The 18,219-nt window shown below is 34.7% G+C and overlaps 1 protein-coding gene and 1 long non-coding RNA gene across 5 annotated transcripts; one reads left to right on the forward strand and one right to left on the reverse strand.

Moving 5' to 3' along the window:
* The first annotated feature begins 3,334 nt into the window (after positions 1–3,334).
* Positions 3,335–14,277, forward strand: LOC110885078. The gene is made up of 6 exons (XR_004869024.1): positions 3,335–3,517; positions 3,608–4,127; positions 4,424–4,557; positions 11,942–12,165; positions 12,224–12,287; positions 12,730–14,277. It is a non-coding gene; the product is annotated as an uncharacterized LOC110885078 (long non-coding RNA).
* Positions 13,766–17,866, reverse strand: LOC110885077 (transcription factor MYB120). Of its 4 annotated transcripts, XM_035978489.1 has the most exons (4): positions 17,626–17,866; positions 16,927–16,959; positions 16,778–16,840; positions 13,766–15,274 (listed from the first exon to the last, which is right to left on the reverse strand). In XM_035978489.1, exon 4 carries the CDS (start codon positions 15,270–15,272, stop codon positions 13,926–13,928), a length of 1,347 nt encoding a protein of 448 aa, XP_035834382.1. In that variant the 5' UTR covers positions 15,273–15,274; positions 16,778–16,840; positions 16,927–16,959; positions 17,626–17,866; the 3' UTR covers positions 13,766–13,925. The 4 variants fall into 4 exon arrangements, with proteins under 4 accessions (XP_035834382.1, XP_035834383.1, XP_021988469.1 ...); XM_035978490.1 differs by lacking the exon at positions 16,778–16,840; XM_022132777.2 differs by lacking the exon at positions 16,778–16,840 and having other exon boundaries at positions 16,927–17,137.
* Positions 17,867–18,219: the final 353 nt, after the last annotated feature.

Raw genomic sequence — 18,219 nt, forward strand, 5'->3', positions numbered from 1 at the left:
ATATTCCTAGTTACTGAGAGTGGATGTAGGTCAGAACCAGACCGAACCACTATAAATCTTTGTGTTCTTTAACAGAAAAGTGTGTGTGCGTGTGAGTTCTGTGTTCGTGAGTGTATTCTGATCCTAACAGACTGTTAACTTCATCTGATTCAGGCATGCTAAAAATAGTTGATAATAATTTTGTTTAGAAGTCTATGATGGAACCATCATTTTCAATGATTCATTAACCATGGTATAAATAGACCATATTTGGTTAAGTTGATAATCGGATTTATTTTAAACTTTTCATTATAGCTAATCCAGTTATAGATTATTAGGGATATTAAAATGGCACAAAAAGGCCTTGTCACATGGATAGTTTTGACTTTATGAGCCATGATCTTATAGGATCGAGACATTAAGGTTTGAACATAGTTCATTACCATTCTTGACAGAGAGTCGTAGACTACAACCGTCATTTGTCTCAAAGGACAATAAATATGGCCCGTAGGCACTTCATCACTAATGGATGTTTATTTTATAATCATCTTATTGGATGATATAAGCCATGATTTCTAGGTCATTAGGCTGAATCAGGAATTGGAAGAATCCAATATAAGGATGACTGGTGTGATTTTCTCGAACCACACTCGTCAGGAGTGCTAACACGTTCTTAGGTGTTAACAACGATTTATTATCTTAAAAAGGTTATACCATCATGGCCATGTCTTAATGACACATAGGCTAGATTATACCTTTAAGATTTTCTTTCGAGATTTAATGGCAGAGCAATCATAAATTGAAATGATATTTTTTTTTTGATTTAGGACATATTATATATGTATATGTTTAATGCCAAAGTAAATTTCAAAAAGTAAACTTTTCATAGAAAATCCCAAAATTACAATAATTGCCCTAAACGGGTCTTAAACAAATAAAATTGTCCACGCAGGGACTAAAGAGATAAATATGTCCTTATAGGGACTACTAGAGAAATGAAATACAACAAAAAGAGTTTCTTCGTCGTTTTATTTCTGGAAGTTTTCTCCTTGGTTCACTGTGTGCGGTACGGATACTGAAGGTTTTGGTGGGTAGTCGAAATCTTCCATATTAGGAACCTTTGCAAAAGTAGAATTCAAGGATTCTATGGTTAATGAATAATATGGATCATGAATAGGGTTAGGACTGGTATAGTCCAAGTTTGAAATTCCAAGATTTGGAGGTAAGAAATGTGGATCATTTGGGTCCATAGGTATCATCTTCGGAGTGGGAGCCTCAAGGACTGTTGGTATGGACTCCTCCGATGTTGGCTTCTCATTTGAAGTTTCAAAAGTCTTAGGTACAGAATCTGAAATATGGTTAATGGTTTCAACTGGTTTGGTTTTGGAAATGGGTCCAAAAAGGTCCTTTCTCAATACTGGTCGTACGCTTATTCGAGCCTCAGGGACTGTTGGTATGAACTCCTCCAATGTTAACGCCTTTTTGATCGGCCATTCGTCATGTTGTTGTTGGTAGTGTTTCTGTTGTTGGTGTTAGTGTTGTTGTTGGTTGTGGTGGTGGTGTTGCTGTTGTTGGTGTTGTTGGTGTTGTTGTTGTTGTTGTCGGTGTTGTTGTATCATTGGGATTGTTGCAGGCTCGATTACCTGCTCATATGGGACCGAAAAGTGTAAACAACCATTAGGCCATCGAATCTTGATCTCTTTCCCGACACCTAATCTCTTACTCCGAATTATTTTCCCCCATTTTCCTATCAAGTTGTAGTAATTACCACGCCACCTCAGCTTCTTCACATATATCTCCCCTGTATCGACATCGCGTGCATTCAAATTCCCTTGCTCTTCACTTCTAAGCAGCTCTCGTTGTTGCGGGGTCCAGTAAACAAGGATATGATCTTCAACCGATCTTCGTGCCAACGGTAGGAAAGGATGATTAGTGTCGACATCAGATAGTGTTAAAACCTTCCTAATAGGCCACTGGTCATGCACCGTAGGTGCGGGAATAACTTGTAACGGTGGTACAGTAATATCTTGCTGCGGGACTGAAAAGTGTAAACAACCGTCAAACCAACGGATTTTTATCACTTTTCCAACGTCAAGTCCTTTGCTACGAACAATTCTACCCCATTTGCCGATAAGATTGTAATAACTCCCACGCCATTTTAACTTCATTATATAAACGTCACCAGTATCGTCATCTTGGGCGTTGATGGGTACTTGTTCTAGGTTCAGTAAATGTTCACACTCGGATTGTGTCAAATGCACAAGGATGTAAGTCTCAACGGGCTGGCGAGGTAGAGTGAGAAACGGGTGAGTAATGTCGACATCGGAAAGCGTGAGTACCTTTCTGATAGGCCAATCAAATGGGCAACTATTTGGCTCAAAGAGCTGCACATGGGGCTCATTTGGTTAGAATTTCTTTAATCATGTGTTTTACACAGGGGAGGGATTATGTTAAAGGGAGATTTGGTTGGATCTAACTACATTCATAGGAGGTTGAATGAGTAGTGAATGATGTACAGGGTTCTTCAAGCCGTGCAACTATTTGGCTCAGAGAGCTGCACACGGGGCTCCTTTGGTTAGAATTTCTTTATTCATTTTTTTCATATATATTTAGAAATTTTATGATTATTATAAATATGATTTGACGGGGTTTCTAAGATGGTTTAATGAGTATGCTTCTTTTTAAATAACTCATTACCCTTAATTTATGGGAAGTCTAAGATGGTTTAATGAGCATGTTGTTGTCTTTGCATAGGATTTAATAACCTGCCTTCCCATGTTTGTGCTGTGACAACTGGCATTTTCTGGCAATTTCCATACAACTAATCAGTCATTTATATTAAGCAGGTAGAGGATCCTGTAAAAAGTGCTCAAAGTGTGAGAAGTGTGAGAAGTGTATTATAACACTATATATAATACTATATAACACCATATAAACACCGTATAACAATATGTAACACAATGTAATACCATATAACACTTTGTAACACTATATATCATTATATAACAAATATAACACTATAGGTTGTCTGATAGCATGTCTATGATAGATGTATAGTGTTATATTTGTTATATAATGATATATAGTGTTACATAGTGTTATATGGTATTATATGGTGTTACATATTGTTATACGGTGTTTATATGGTGTTATATAGTATTATATATAGTGTTATAATACACTTCTCACACTTTAGGCCCTTTTTACACTATCCTTACCCATATTAAGCAACTATGTGTTTGGAAATGCTAATACTGCATGCTTACGTCGTATACATCTAGAAATATCCTGAAATACATTTAACAGGTGCATGCCATTCATTTTAATAGTCGCATCTCAATTTGTCATGTTGTAGGTTTTTACTTTCGGGTCAGTGCCCCTTAAAAGAGAAGTTTACTCTTGATGCAAAGGATTTCAAGCTATATGAGGAAATTGTTGAATGAGTTAGTGCCTCATGTATTGAGCTCTTTGTGTTCCTTTGAACTAGACGGTTGCCAGCAGGGTTCTTGATTTGAAAAAAAGTTGTAACAATGACCTGGTATGTTGGTTCCTCTTTACCTTTCTTCGACATAGGTTATTATAATTAACCATTTTGGATATAACATAAATAACCCTTATACATGTTTAGGTCACTGAAAACCAAAAACCTGGTTCTTAGTGAAGAAATGATTTCTACTTGCGTGTTGAAGTAAGTGTGTGCTGCAGCAAGTTACAGACAACTGTATTTGGTTGTGAAGGAACATATCGGCTTGTGTTCAGGTTATAAAACAATGATAAACCTTTTTTCTATTACAATTAGATAGATCCATGGTTGTGCAATCATTTAAAGAAAAATAATAATCGGAAGAAATTTGATTTTATGTATTTTTTATTTCATTTTATTTTATTTTTGTGTTTGAAATTGTGAGATTGGAATCTTGGCAAGTGCTACAAAATGGGAATTGCAAAAGGAGTTCCAACTTCTGAAATAAACAGAGTTGTTTAACCCATTTACTCAACAATGGTAAACGGGTATATGTCGGCGGAAGTGGCGAATGCGATTGAGAAGAATAAGAAGAAGCTTGTGGAAGAAGCGGGTGGCGGATTGAAGGACGGGAGGATGCTGCTGCTGCTGTTCCGACTGAGTAAATTTTTATACATGTGTTCGGGTATGTGTTACTAACCGACTGCCCGCTTCTTTTTTTGGTAAAAAGGTTGATTTTTAGTTTTCGTGTTTAGTTAGTTAGTGAACGCCGTTGCTGATTTAGTTTTGGTTTCTGTTTGAGGCAGACATGTAGATACTAGCAAGTAGTATGTTATCTCTTTTTTTTTTATAAAATAATCTCTAAAACTGTTTGGTAAAAAAGTTGATTTTTAGTTTTCGTGTTTAGACTATTGGTATTATTTTGTTTTGTCAGCTCCAGATGGATATATGATTAAGTTCGATTTTTAAAATTATATTCAGAATGAAGGAAGAACGATTGAAGAAAAAGTGGGAAGAGGCGTCAGATGTATTATCATGGGTTTCAAAAAGCCGAGACATTATAATATATTACATTTTACCTACACAGCTACAAAATTGACATAATGATCAAAAAGGTATGCAAACCGGTCTGATTTAGAGTTACGGTGGGTGAATAATTGTTGCTTTCTTTTGATAACTCAAAGTCAACTATTTGAGCTCTTAATAATCAGATAACCTCATGAAGAATCTGTATTTCTAAAGTCTAAAACACCACATAACCTATGACAAGTATTGTACCTTTTTTCCGCTTTCTGTTTGTGTCCACCCTTTTCTCTATTTTATCATTTTCCAATTTTATTCCTGATTACATGGTACTCAAAAGCCTTATTTTCGTTAATGTTATTGTGATCTATTGGATTTTCCGTGTAGGTATGTTTTGTTGGAAATTTAGTGAAAATGAGTTTTTCACTAAATATTTTGGACATCAATAATTATATTTATATCTGTGTGGTATAAATAATAATTAGTGGGTTTGTGTTCTATATGGTAAGAGGATCATAATAATGAATCAAATTATGTCCAAAATGGAGCTAAGATGAATAGAATATCGATGCTCGAAGTTGAGTGATTGAAGTGAATATTTCTAAACTTTGGTGACTCTAGTATAAATTCATCTTTGTCATAAATTTGTGGTTTTATGACATTTAATCTCTATTCAAGAGTCATGATGTAAGTTTTATTATGTCTTATTATTTTATTTAATATGACATTAACTTGAATTTAATCCTTTTTGACTCATAATGAAGGTTTTTATTGTTATAAATATCTTTAAACAATAGAAATTAAATATGGAGTTTTAGTTTTGAGTATAAAAGGAACTTATGACTTTTTGTTGGATGCTAGAAAGAAAATAGAGAAAATGAGATGAAAGAAATATACTAGAGAAAATTATGCACAAAGTTTATATAATTTAGAGAGGAGTACTCTCTAATTTTTCCACCATCACCAACTTATCGTTATTTTCCTACGTAATTAGAACACTATGATACCCGGTGCTATCTCGGGCGCGAGTGCCATCTCCGGCAGTACACATACTGTTCCGGTTGTTGTACCCTGGGAGACAGAACCGTCTGAGAGGAGGCGCGGAATCTGTTTTAAGGGAAGCGTGTTGAACACGTGCCTCAACCAAAACCGTCAACAATTTTTCTTGTCATGCAGCGGAGTTTCGATCTCGTAGGTGCGGTTGAAGTTTTCAAAGACATTGACTTTGAATCGAGATTGGTACAATTTAGTTGTATTTTATATTCGTTTATTTAGTTTTGTAACCGGTATTGTACTAGTCGAATTTCCCACAAATAACGAGAGTCTCGTTATTATATTTATTTTATTAATATTTTTTAATAAAACGTGAACCTAGTTCCTACGATCTTAAAACAGACTTTCGTGAAGATTGTTGCTACAATCTTAAATCCCTTCTCTACAAGGATTTAGTTTCACGAAAGTTTAAAATATTAATTGAGATTTTTGTTAAAATCTTGAAAATATTTTTTGGGAAATGTTTATTTAGTACAACGAGTCAGATTAATTTTATGATTGGAGTACAATCTTTAATCCGAATACTGGGTTGCAAAACGACTGTTTTGATTCAAATTTTACAGTTCATGGGTTTTTTGTTCGTGTTTAGATAAACCGAACCATATACAAAATAATATGTATTTCAATATGTTTTTGAAATACTAAAAGTGTCTAATGAGCGTATTAGAAATATATATTTTGTAACCCTATACAAATTAAATGTTTGTAACGTTTTATTTATTTATTACAAGCATGTTATAAACTTTAATTGGTATATTAATATTGGTTTAAATGTCTTGAAACTAATATATATTTTCTAATGAGTGTATTAGAAAGTAATTTTTTTTTATAAAATTACAAGTTTTAAAACATTTATGTATTCTAACAAGCGTGTTAGAAATAATTATTTTGTATAATAATAAGTTTTAAAACATCTATATGTTCTAAGGAGCGTGTTAGGAACAATGTTTTAAAGACGGTTGGATGTTCTAACGAGCGTGTTAGAAACAATAGTTTAAAGACGTTTAGATTTTCTAACGGGCATGTTAGAAAAGATTATTATTACAAATAATTGTTAAACGAGTGTGTTTGAAACAATTATTTTGGATAATAAGAAATCTTGAAATGGTTTCGTATTTTTTTTTTATTTCTAATGAGCGTATTAGAAATAGTTTTTTATAAACTTCAAAACAAAAATTGTAATAAGTTATTTCTAATGAGCGTGTTAGAAATGATTTAACGACTTTGGCAATTTTTAATTTTCTAACGAGCGGGTTAGAAAACGTTTATTTTATATAGGCCAAAAACGGCTTATGGCAATAAATGATCGTTTAATTCTAACGAGTGTGTTAGAATTTTATAGAATAATAAGGTTTAATATCATCTATTATATCTAATGAGCATGTTAGATACGATGATTTTGTAAACCTAACTACTTAAAAGACGATCAGACTTTCTAACGAGTGTGTTAGAAAAGATTTTTGTTGCAAATAATTATTAACTAGTGAGTTGGAAACAATTTATGGATAATAATTAACCTTGTAACGGTTTCGTCTGAACCTTTAAAATTCTAACAAATGAGTTAGAAATGGGTTTTTACATAAATGTTTAAACGGTTTCGTATTTGTTTATTTCTAATGAGCGTATTAGAAATAGTTTATATTTTTTATAAACTTCGAAACAGATTTCTGTAATCGTTTAGTTCTAACGAGCGTGTTAGAAACCTTTTAACGATTTGCAATCGTTAATTTCTAACGAGCGGGTTAGAACCGGATTAACCATGATAAATTATTTAACATGATTTGTATCCGGTTTATATATTTTCTAACGAGCGTGTTAGAAAAGGTTTGTGTTTATTTCTAACGAGCGTGTTAGAAAATGTTCATTTAAATAAACCAAAAGTGAATATATATATATATATATATATATATATATATATATATATATATATATATATTCATTTTATTTCTAACGAGCGCGTTAGAAACGGTTTATTTTAAAAAAAAAACCGAATATTTTGAATGTTTGATAAACATTTAAATTCTAATTAGCATATTAGAATTGGTTATCATACAAACCACTCATTTTAACGATGGGTAATCGTTATTATCTAACAACGGTTAGAAATTGTTTAAATATGATAAACCAACTATTAAAACGACGTGTATTCGTTTTATTTTTCAAACGAGCGAGTTTGAAATTGTTTTATTTAATAAACTATTATAAGGTTTATTGTTTTGATTTTTAATCAAAATATAAATATATAGTTTATTTTTAAAACACTTGCAAAAACGATAAATGTTTTGAACGAATAAAACATGTCATTGCGAAGTATAAGTGATTCGATACTTACACGAGAAGTATAACGTCTTGAACCATATAATAGTCTTGGAAAGATTATTTTGTGAAAAACAACTCGATGTTGTTATAGACATAATAAGTTGTTTAACTACTTGCGAATAGTTAATCGTAAACAACTTTATATTTTGGACAACTTGAGATTATTCAAGTTTAGAGTTCCAAGATGAGGGAGTACCTCAAAACATGACACCGAACGAAATAATTGCGTTTATTTCGGTCAACAGTGTTGAAGTTAATAACACTTTGGCATTTGATGTTTAGACATCTTTAGTGTATCCGCTTTATTTTTTTGTCCACTTTTATTTTATTATAAATGGTAGACTATCATTTCGGTTTATTTCACATAAACAAATGGTTTAAATATAATAAAAGATAAATATTTATTTTGGACTAATAATAATTTGTCAAAAGGATACATATTTTGGTACTAAGTGTAAAAAGTAATTTACGCAAACACAACGAGCGGGTTGTGATCATGACTTGTAATAAGTCACAATTCAAACATCAAATGCATAACGACGTCATAAGAAATGTGGTGAATGGTTTGAGATGGAATGCACGAAAACGAGATATGTCATCTAATGTTGAGAGTATCAACATGAAAATGCACATGTAAGTTTTCAAAGAATATAACATATGAAAGGAATATATGTTACTATTGTAAATGATTTTAATAAATTTGCCAAATTTATTAATGGAAATTTACAATAGTGATGGACTTGTAGATGCTTCTACCACCATCAATGTTGTTTAAACTATGTGGAGGCTTGGTCCTCAATGTGGGAGAGTATCCCAATACATGGTATTAATGAAACAACAACGTAAATGTATATATATCACTATAGGCATACGTGAATGCTTTGTTGTTGAGAGTCAATCTACTTGGCGATATCTCAAGACTCAAGTGATTTTATACAAAGATTTTTCATCAAAGTGACTTGGATTAAGACTTATGTTTAAGTTTTTAGGTAGTCAATGGTGAAGCCTTGGAGATAAAAAGGCAAACGAGTTATGATCCTAATCGATGGAGTTAACTATGGTTTTGAGACCTTCCTAAAAACCGATGGTTTGGAATGGTGAAATAAAATTTCATTATTGTGTCTAAACTAAGAAACGAATGTTCGGAAGAGATAGTGCGTTATCTCTTAAGGCTGTGAAGAATCAGAATGATGCATCTTCTGTTCACATGCTAGAGTATTATGGTCTAAAGAATGCTAGACTAGTACTTGTTAATTTATATGCTCGAAGGAGATTAAATTAACTTTAAACATTCAAAATATGTGATGACACAAGAACGAATTTTGTGCTAAACAAAACTATAAATATAACTTCATTAAAATGCAAGCAATGTGGGGGGAGTAACCATTTAAGAAACAAACCCTTTAGGGTATGAAGAAATGGTAGTTGAGAAGTTTTCTCAAACTCGAAATGAAAGGGAGAACCTTTCATCACCCCACTTGGATGTTATCCAATTACACTTAAATATGGGGGTGACTTGCATTTGAATGTGGAAATGGTAGTTGAGAAGTTTTCTCAAACTCGAAATGAAAGGGAGAACCTTTCATCGCCCCATTTGGATGTTATCCAATTACACTTAAATGTGGGGGTGACTTGCATATATTGCAAACGCATGACCAGGTGGAGTACATAATGGTTATATGGAGTCAATCGAGTAGATTGGACTCGAATGCCAATTGGTTAGATTCAATCTAATAAGATGTCAGTCATGACACACCAAAGGCATGGTGAAAATGTGTCTAGCCATGAATCGAGTTTCATGTCATTCTAAAGACAAGGTACATAATTGGGTCCAGGTTGAGATCACGAGTTATAAGTCTTATGAATTGACTAAAAGGCAAAAGTGACTAGCGAATCAAGAACACGTTCGAACAACTGATCTCAATTTAAATAATCGTTGGTGACTTAGCGAAGTCAAAGATAATTTTGGATCCAACAACCAGTGGGTTGATAAGAGATCAAGTTGTGGAATGAGACTAAAGCCCATGGAAAAAGGAACATGAGGGAAACCTAACCTAGTTGACTGGAGATCCCAAGATCTAGGTTCAATAGGCCAACTTAATCATGAACCGAGTGGTAGTCACTGTGGGGGCATAGCTAATATATATGGTTATATATAAGCTAGTGTATATGTTCATATATCCCCCCAAAACTATAAAAGGGTGTTTAAATACGTCCTAGTCCACTCCTATAATATCCAGTGACATTGTTGTGAGGCAAAGCATACTATGTGGTTAAATGATTCATGTAAATCATAATGAACCATAATGCTTTTAATGATTTAAAGGGAAATCACCTATGTTGGAGAGAAGTGTGGTCGCTTCGAATGGAATTAGGGCATAATTCCTAGAGCTCCCGCAGAACCAGGCTAGTGTTCCAGGACCATAATAGGACACGATAGTGAGGGGATGGCCCGGCTAGGGAAAGTATTGTGTGAATGTATATTGTCGTTTACACAAATGGGGGATTGTTCAAGGACATCACGTCTACAAAACCCTAGTAGACTAAGTATGCTTCACAAAGGAAGGTTCAAAGGCAAAACCTACCTATCCTGCAATACTCGACTGTCGAGGTTTTATCGGGGAATTTTGTGTGTTTTAATCGATCTCCATTCATGTGGGGCATTGTTGGAAATTTAGTGAAAATGAGTTTTTCACTAAATATTTTGGACATCAATAATTATATTTATATCTGTGTGGTATAAATAATAATTAGTGGGTTTGTGTTCTATATGGTGAGAGGATCATAATAATGAATCAAATTATGTCCAAAATGGAGCTAAGATGAATAGAATATCGATGCTCGAAGTTGAGTGATTGAAGTGAATATTTCTAAACTTTGGTGACTCTAGTATAAATTCATCTTTGTCATAAATTTGTGGTTTTATAACATTTAATCTCTATTCAAGAGTCATGATGTAAGTTTTATTATGTCTTATTATTTTATTTAATATGACATTAACTTGAATTTAATCCTTTTTGACTCATAATGAAGGTTTTTATTGTTATAAATATCTTTAAACAATAGAAATTAAATATGGAGTTTTAGTTTTGAGTATAAAAGGAACTTATGACTTTTTGTTGGATGCTAGAAAGAAAATAGAGAAAATGAGATGAAAGAAATATACTAGAGAAAATTATGCACAAAGTTTATATAATTTAGAGAGGAGTACTCTCTAATTTTTCCACCATCACCAACTTATCGTTATTTTCCTACGTAATTAGAACACTATGATACCCGGTGCTATCTCGAGCGCGAGTGCCATCTCCGGCAGTACACATACTGTTCCGGTTGTTGTACCCTGGGAGACAGAACCGTCTGAGAGGAGGCGCGGAATCTGTTTTAAGGGAAGCGTGTTGAACACGTGCCTCAACCAAAACCGTCAACAATTTTTCTTGTCATGCAGCGGAGTTTCGATCTCGTAGGTGCGGTTGAAGTTTTCAAAGACATTGACTTTGAATCAAGATTGGTACAATTTAGTTGTATTTTATATTCGTTTATTTAGTTTTGTAACCGGTATTGTACTAGTCGAATTTCCCACAAATAACGAGAGTCTCGTTATTATATTTATTTTATTAATATTTTTTAATAAAACGTGAACCTAGTTCCTACATGTTTTTCTAGATCAAATTATTGCAAATTAAGTATGTAGAAACGGAGTTTTTATTTTGTCTCATTTATGTGCCGATGTTTTGTCTCATTTCTGTGCCGATATTTGGTGCGGATATTGAGTGGGCATTTGCACTTATACTAAACCATTGAAAGCTTCTAAAAAAACCACGTTACGAAAGCAACGTAACAGCTAGAGATATGTGGTACATTTTAAATTTATTATAATTATTATTATTACAGGTCAAATGTCACTTAAGTTTTGGTAATTTTGTTCATTTTTGTTTATGATTTGGTGATTGTAGTTTCTTTCGATGTGTTGTAGTTTTGTGATTTAGGCTATTAGGTATAGTTTTTAAATCTTGTTTTAGTCTGGTAGTTTTTGAAAAACATTAATTTTTATGCTATAATCCTAAGTCCTAACAAAGAAAAAACTTTACTTTTCTTCCAATGCAGCCACAAGGAGCAGCACTTTATAGCTTATTGATACAGCTGGCGCATTCTGTGGTTAGTTATGGTGTAAAAAGCAACGTGCGTCAAAAAAAGATAATAGTCGCGATAACACGCGGGCATCATCACTGCGTTGCTGCGCGGATGTGGACCACATAAATACCACCATGAAGATACTTTGCCTCATCCAATAGTAATAATTGACATTCAATTGGCAACTTCTATGGAATGTAAGTTTTCCACATATTCAGCCTTCGGTTTCAATTTATTAATACAAATTGAAAATAGTATCAATCATGCAATGATGATGGAGATTTGAAGCACGGCCGATTTTTTAGTGTGGGACTAAATTGTGAGATTTCATTCAAGACTTTTAATGCTTTTATTTCTTTTATTTTTTAGGGGTGGCAAATGGGCATATAACTATATTAACGGGTCAGAATGGGATCCATACGAGTTGGTTTGGCCTACGCTTTGTCCATCTTTTTCAATTGATATATTAAATTATCTTTAATAATTAATATTAATTTAGATTACAACAACCATAATTCCAAAGTGATCATATAACTAGATTTATACAGAGCCTTTTGGAAGTGTTTGAAGTACTATAAAATACTTTGGCAACTTTTAACATGATTGACAGTATAGAATAAATATAGTCCAAATCGGCCTATTATTATGTAAACATGTCAAAAGTAGGCCTTTGCTTCTTTTTATGTCCTCTCTCCTTCGTAAGTTCTTACTTTTCCGTATTTTTATCTTTATCTGGCGTTTATGCTCGGTATGACGTATAGGAACTCTTGACGTGTGGAGGCAACAAAAGTCAAGGTGAATAAATTATGGACAATCGAGGACTGAATTCTATTTTGGCTACAAAGATTAAGTGGTTGAATTCTATCAACTTACTGGTACTTATTATATTTTGGCTACAGAGATTAAGTGGCTGAATTCTATCAAGGCAAACTTAGTGGTACTTATTAATATGTCAAAAGTTTGTTTTCTTTAATTCAAGTTTTTAAGTTGTTGATGGATTATCTGTTCTCATTGCATTTCATTTGTTTATGAACCGTATAAGAGTCATATTTAGAAAGTGATAATGAGTCGGGATACCCGCCGCAACGCGCGGGCATTAGTAGGTTTTAGCTTTGTTTTTTTTTTTTTTTTGTTATGTGTGTATTTTTGTGTTTTTTGGGGTTGTGTCCTCGGTCTTGGCTTCTGGCTAAGATGTAGTTTGTGAGGTTTTGTAGTAAATTGATCTCCTTTGCTTGGTCACAAAAAAGATATGTTATTAAATATTATGTTTGTTATTATTAATTAATTAATTCTAAATGTATATATTATATTTGTTGTAAACACTAAACAGTTGGTGAATAGGGATCAACGAGTATGTGTTTTGGCATGTGTTAATTTTTTGGGAAATGGGCAAATAGATGAGGAAGAATAAAAAATTTGAATGAGCAAATAAATGAGTAAAGTAAATTATGATTAGTTGGTTACAAAAACAATACTATCACGTTAAAGATCGAGATATTTTTTTGATCAATACTACTTATTTGAAAATAATCAACTACATTAAAAAAATATCAGGCTTACTCGCACAAACCAATGAAGACATTTAATATAACTTTTATTACGCCTTCATAACCCGTAATTAAGTTTATGAAAAGTTTATAACTTTTTATAGCCAAGATATTTAAGATGTGGTACATTTTGTATGATTTTAATTATGTATTAATCATAAATAGTTTTTGATATAAATAACTTCACGAGCCCGGGAAGCAATCCCGGTTGATAACCTGGTATTATATATGTATATGTTTAACGCCAAAGTAAATTTCAAAAAGGAAACTTTTCATAGAAAATCCCAAAATTACAATAATTGCCCTAAACGAGTCCTAAACAAATAAACTTGTCCACGCAGGGACTAAAGAGATAAATATGTACTAGAGAAATGAAATAAAACAAAAAGAGTTTCTTCTTCATTTTATTTCTAAAAGTTTTCTCCTTGGTTCACTGTGTGCGGTACGGATACTGAAGGTTTTGGTGGGTAGTCGAAATCTTCCATATTAGGACCCTTTGCAAAAGTTGAATTCAAGGATTCTATAGTTAATGAATAATATGGATCATGAATAGGGTTAGGACTGGTATAGTCCAAGTTTGAAATTCCAAGATTTGGAGGTAAGAAATGTGGATCAATTGGGTCCATAGGTATCATCTTCGGAGTGGGAGCCTCAGGGACTGTTGGTATGGACTCCTCCGATGTTGGCTTCTCATTTGAAGTTTCAAAAGTCTTAGGTACAGAATCTGAAATATGGTTAATGGTTTCAACTGGTTTGGTTTTGGAAATGGGTCCAAAAAGGTCCTTTCTCCATACTGGCCGTACGCTTATTCGAGCCTCAGGGACTGTTGGTATGGACTCCTCCAATGTTAACGCCTTTTTGATCGGCCATTCGTCATGTTGTTTTTGGTAGTGTTGCTGTTGTTGGTGTTGGTGTTGTTGGTTGTGGTGGTGGTGTTGCTGTTGTTGGTGTTGTTGTTGTTGTTGTCGGTGTTGTTGTATAATTGGGATTGTTGCAGGCTCGATTACCTGCTCATTTGGGACCGAAAAGTGTAAACAACCATTAGCCCATCGAATCTTGATCTCTTTCCCGACACCTAATCCCTTACTCCGAATAATTTTCCCCCATTTTCCTATCAAGTTGTAGTAATTACCACGCCACCTCAGCTTCATCACATATATCTCCCCTGTATCGACATCGCGTGCATTCAAATTCCCTTGCTCTTCACTTCTAAGCAGCTCTCGTTGTTGCGGGGTCCAGTGAACAAGGATATGATCTTCAACCGATCTTCGTGCCAACGGTAGGAAAGGATGATTAGTGTCGACATCAGATAGTGTTAAAACCTTCCTAATAGGCCACTGGTCATGCACCGCAGGTGCGGGAATAACTTGTAACGGTGGTACAGTAATATCTTGCTGCGGGACTGAAAAGTGTAAACAACCGTCAAACCAACGGATTTTTATCACTTTTCCAACGTCAAGTCCTTTGCTACGAACAATTCTACCCCATTTGCCGATAAGATTGTAATAACTCCCACGCCATTTTAACTTCATTATATAAACGTCACCAGTATCGTCATCTTGAGCGTTGATGGGTACTTGTTCTCGGTTCAGTAAATGTTCACACTCGGATTGTGTCAAATGCACAAGGATGCAAGTCTCAACGGGCTGGCGAGGTAGAGTGAGAAACGGGTGAGTAATGTCGACATCGGAAAGCGTGAGTGCCTTTCTGATAGGCCAATTGTCTTGTAAAGCACTATTGTGTCTTGAACGCCTCATGCCTGTGAGCAATGTAGGAAATGTTAATAACTTGTTACAAGACTCAGATTTAAAGAAACAGTAAACTTCCGTTTTGCTCCCTGGTTTGGTCGTTTTAACGGTTTTGCCCCAATCATTTAAAAACGGTCATTTTCCTCCAATAGTTTACTATGTTTTTCCCATTTTGCTCCCCGCCTCTAACTCCATCCAAAGTATTCGTTAACTATTTTAGTCCATTGGGTTGACTTCATTCCATTTTTCTGTTAACGAGAAGGGCAATTCGGTCATTTTATATGGCTGAATTGCCCTTCTGGTTAGCAGAATTACATAAAATGACTGAATTGCCCTTCTAGTTAACAGAAAAAATGGATGAAGTTAACCCAGTGGACTAAAATGGCTTGAAACTATTTGGACTAAAATGGCAACGTTTCAAACATTTGGACCAAACTGGCAAAATGGTCCACACCACAGGGACTAAAATGGCATTTAACTCTTGAATAAATATAAGAAAACCCATTCACTTCATCCTCCCTATCTCCCTCTCTCTACTTCCTGTAACAACCACCATCACCATTCACCTTTACCATCTCTCTCTCTCAAACCAAACATCTTCATTGGTTCCGGTCACCACTACAGTACTTCTGGTAAACCGCCACCACCACCCCGTCATTAGAACCACCACAATACCCCCGTCATTAGAACCACCACTACTTTGATTTCAGGCCTATGAAGCCACGAAAACCGCCACTGCTCTGCTACCGGAGTGGGTCTTGCAAACCGTAACCCAACTATTTGGGGGTTGAAGCCATGTGAAATAACAGATCTGATAGTGATATTGGATTTCTTAGGTGGTTGTCGGCGTGGAAGGTTGTGGTCGGAAGGTTAGGTGGAGCCGTGGAGGTTGTGGTATTGGGGGTTACGGCGGCAGCTAGGGTTTTGGTTTTAAGATGGCGATTGTTGTCAGTTGGGGTTTAGATTTAGGTTTGACATAACATGGAAATGGTTGGGGGTTTAGGTTGGGAAAGATGTTGCTGTTGGTGGTGGAGTACGGCGGTGGTTCGTGATGGCTGGCTGGTGGTGTGATGGTCGGTGGTTGGTGGTGATGGTCGTGGTTGGTGAACTGGTGGTGATGGTCGCGAAGTTTATGTTGTTTCAGGGTATTTTGGTAGGTGGTGGTCAGGTGGTGGTGATGGTGGCAGGTGGTGGTGGCTGGTGATTGAGAAGAAAGAGAGAAGAGAGAGGAGAGATAGTGATTTTTATAAAATATATAAGTATAGGAATTAATAACAAATAATTTAATACTTGTATTTATAAAATTACTGAAATACCCTTTTAGTTAACGAATATTTTGGATGAAGTTAGAGGCGGGGAGCAAAATGGGAAAAACATAGTAAACTATTGGAGGAAAATGAGTGTTTTTAAATGAATGGGGCAAAACCGTTACGACCAAACCACAGGGAGCAAAACGGAAGTTTACTCTTAAAGAAAGGATAGATAAAACAAAAGCATATTAACCAACCACTCACTACTTAATACTTATGCTTATGGTTATCTATCAACAACGTACACTCTTGGCCTTTATAGATATCCTACGTACATCATGAAATGCGGTTTACTGAAAGCTACAACAGATCAAATGTGCATGAACTATGACTGTTCAGATCGATATACTCACCATGGTTGGCATCCAAAAGGACCAAAACATCTCCTGCAATATCCAAGATGTTATCAAGGACGTTACTGTATAGAGATGGGTCTCTTTATGAACCGAGTAAGTGATTTTCAACTTATCATGGCTGATATCAGCAGACACACAAACTTGTAAAAGAAGTGTTAGGCCCACACCTATGCGTGAGGCCCGTCAAGGCACCCATTCTTGTACAGAACTTGAAGCACAAAATTGAAGTGATCATAAGTACCAATGTAAATGCTCAAGCACAGGTCAACAATATATATAGATTCTTACGTATGTGCATTTCGCAAGAGGTTCTTTTGTTTCTATTTCGTCACTAATCAGAGCGAGCATATATATCAATACTTACTAATTTTAACAGCAAAAAAAGTCGTCTTTATTAGAAATTCTTGCTTTGCAACAGGCAGATATATGTATAATATAACTTGGCTAAATCAGAAACCCTAAACCACCTACACTAACCAAATTAAACAAAATCCTCTGATAAAACAAGTAACTTTTAAGGTTAACTCGAGTGAATATATCAAAATTGGACTGCTAAAACAACTAATTCCTCAAAAACAACAAATCCTAATCAAGTCAAAGGAAGGGTTAACTACAACAATTTGATAAAATCGAAAAGCAGTTGGAAACCTAAACTGATCATCAGTGATTCAATGTAAGTAAACCTACTAAAATTACCTCAATTTGTATGCGAGGGGATTTGATTGATAGAAATAGAAAACCCTAGAGAGAGAAAGGATGCATAGTTGAGAAATTTGGGGGAATTGTAAGTGTGAAAGTATAAGGGGAAGAGGGTAACTGTTAATGGTGATTAGAGGTGGTGATTGTGTGGATGAAATCGGTGGTCGTCGTCGGTCGTCGTGGTGAAGGAGGCTAGAGCTCAACTGGCAAAAATGGAGGCCAATTTGCGTCAAGTGTCACAAATAATAAATAATCCAAAATCCCGTCTAACAAACGCTTATTGACTTTTCTTTAGCATAACTTTACTTTTTTTTTTCGTTTTTTTTAACGTAAAAATCTAAAATTTTACCTCTACTACTCTACTTTCTATCGATAATCTAAGTTATCTAGGATTGATGAAACACCGATTAACACAAGGTTTATCGATGGGGTTGTTTCGTCTATGGGGTTCAACCTCTTTCCTTACTCGTATCGATGGCTGGAGATCTGCAAAACAGTAAACACCGTCAGTCTCGTTAAGAGGGGGGAGAAAGGGGATTTCCTTCTTAACCAGGCTCCGGCGTGAGAATAAGTACTGTTCTGAGAGAAATA

Source organism: Helianthus annuus, chromosome 10, assembly GCF_002127325.2.
Source record: "Helianthus annuus cultivar XRQ/B chromosome 10, HanXRQr2.0-SUNRISE, whole genome shotgun sequence".
Lineage (NCBI taxonomy): Eukaryota > Viridiplantae > Streptophyta > Magnoliopsida > Asterales > Asteraceae > Helianthus > Helianthus annuus.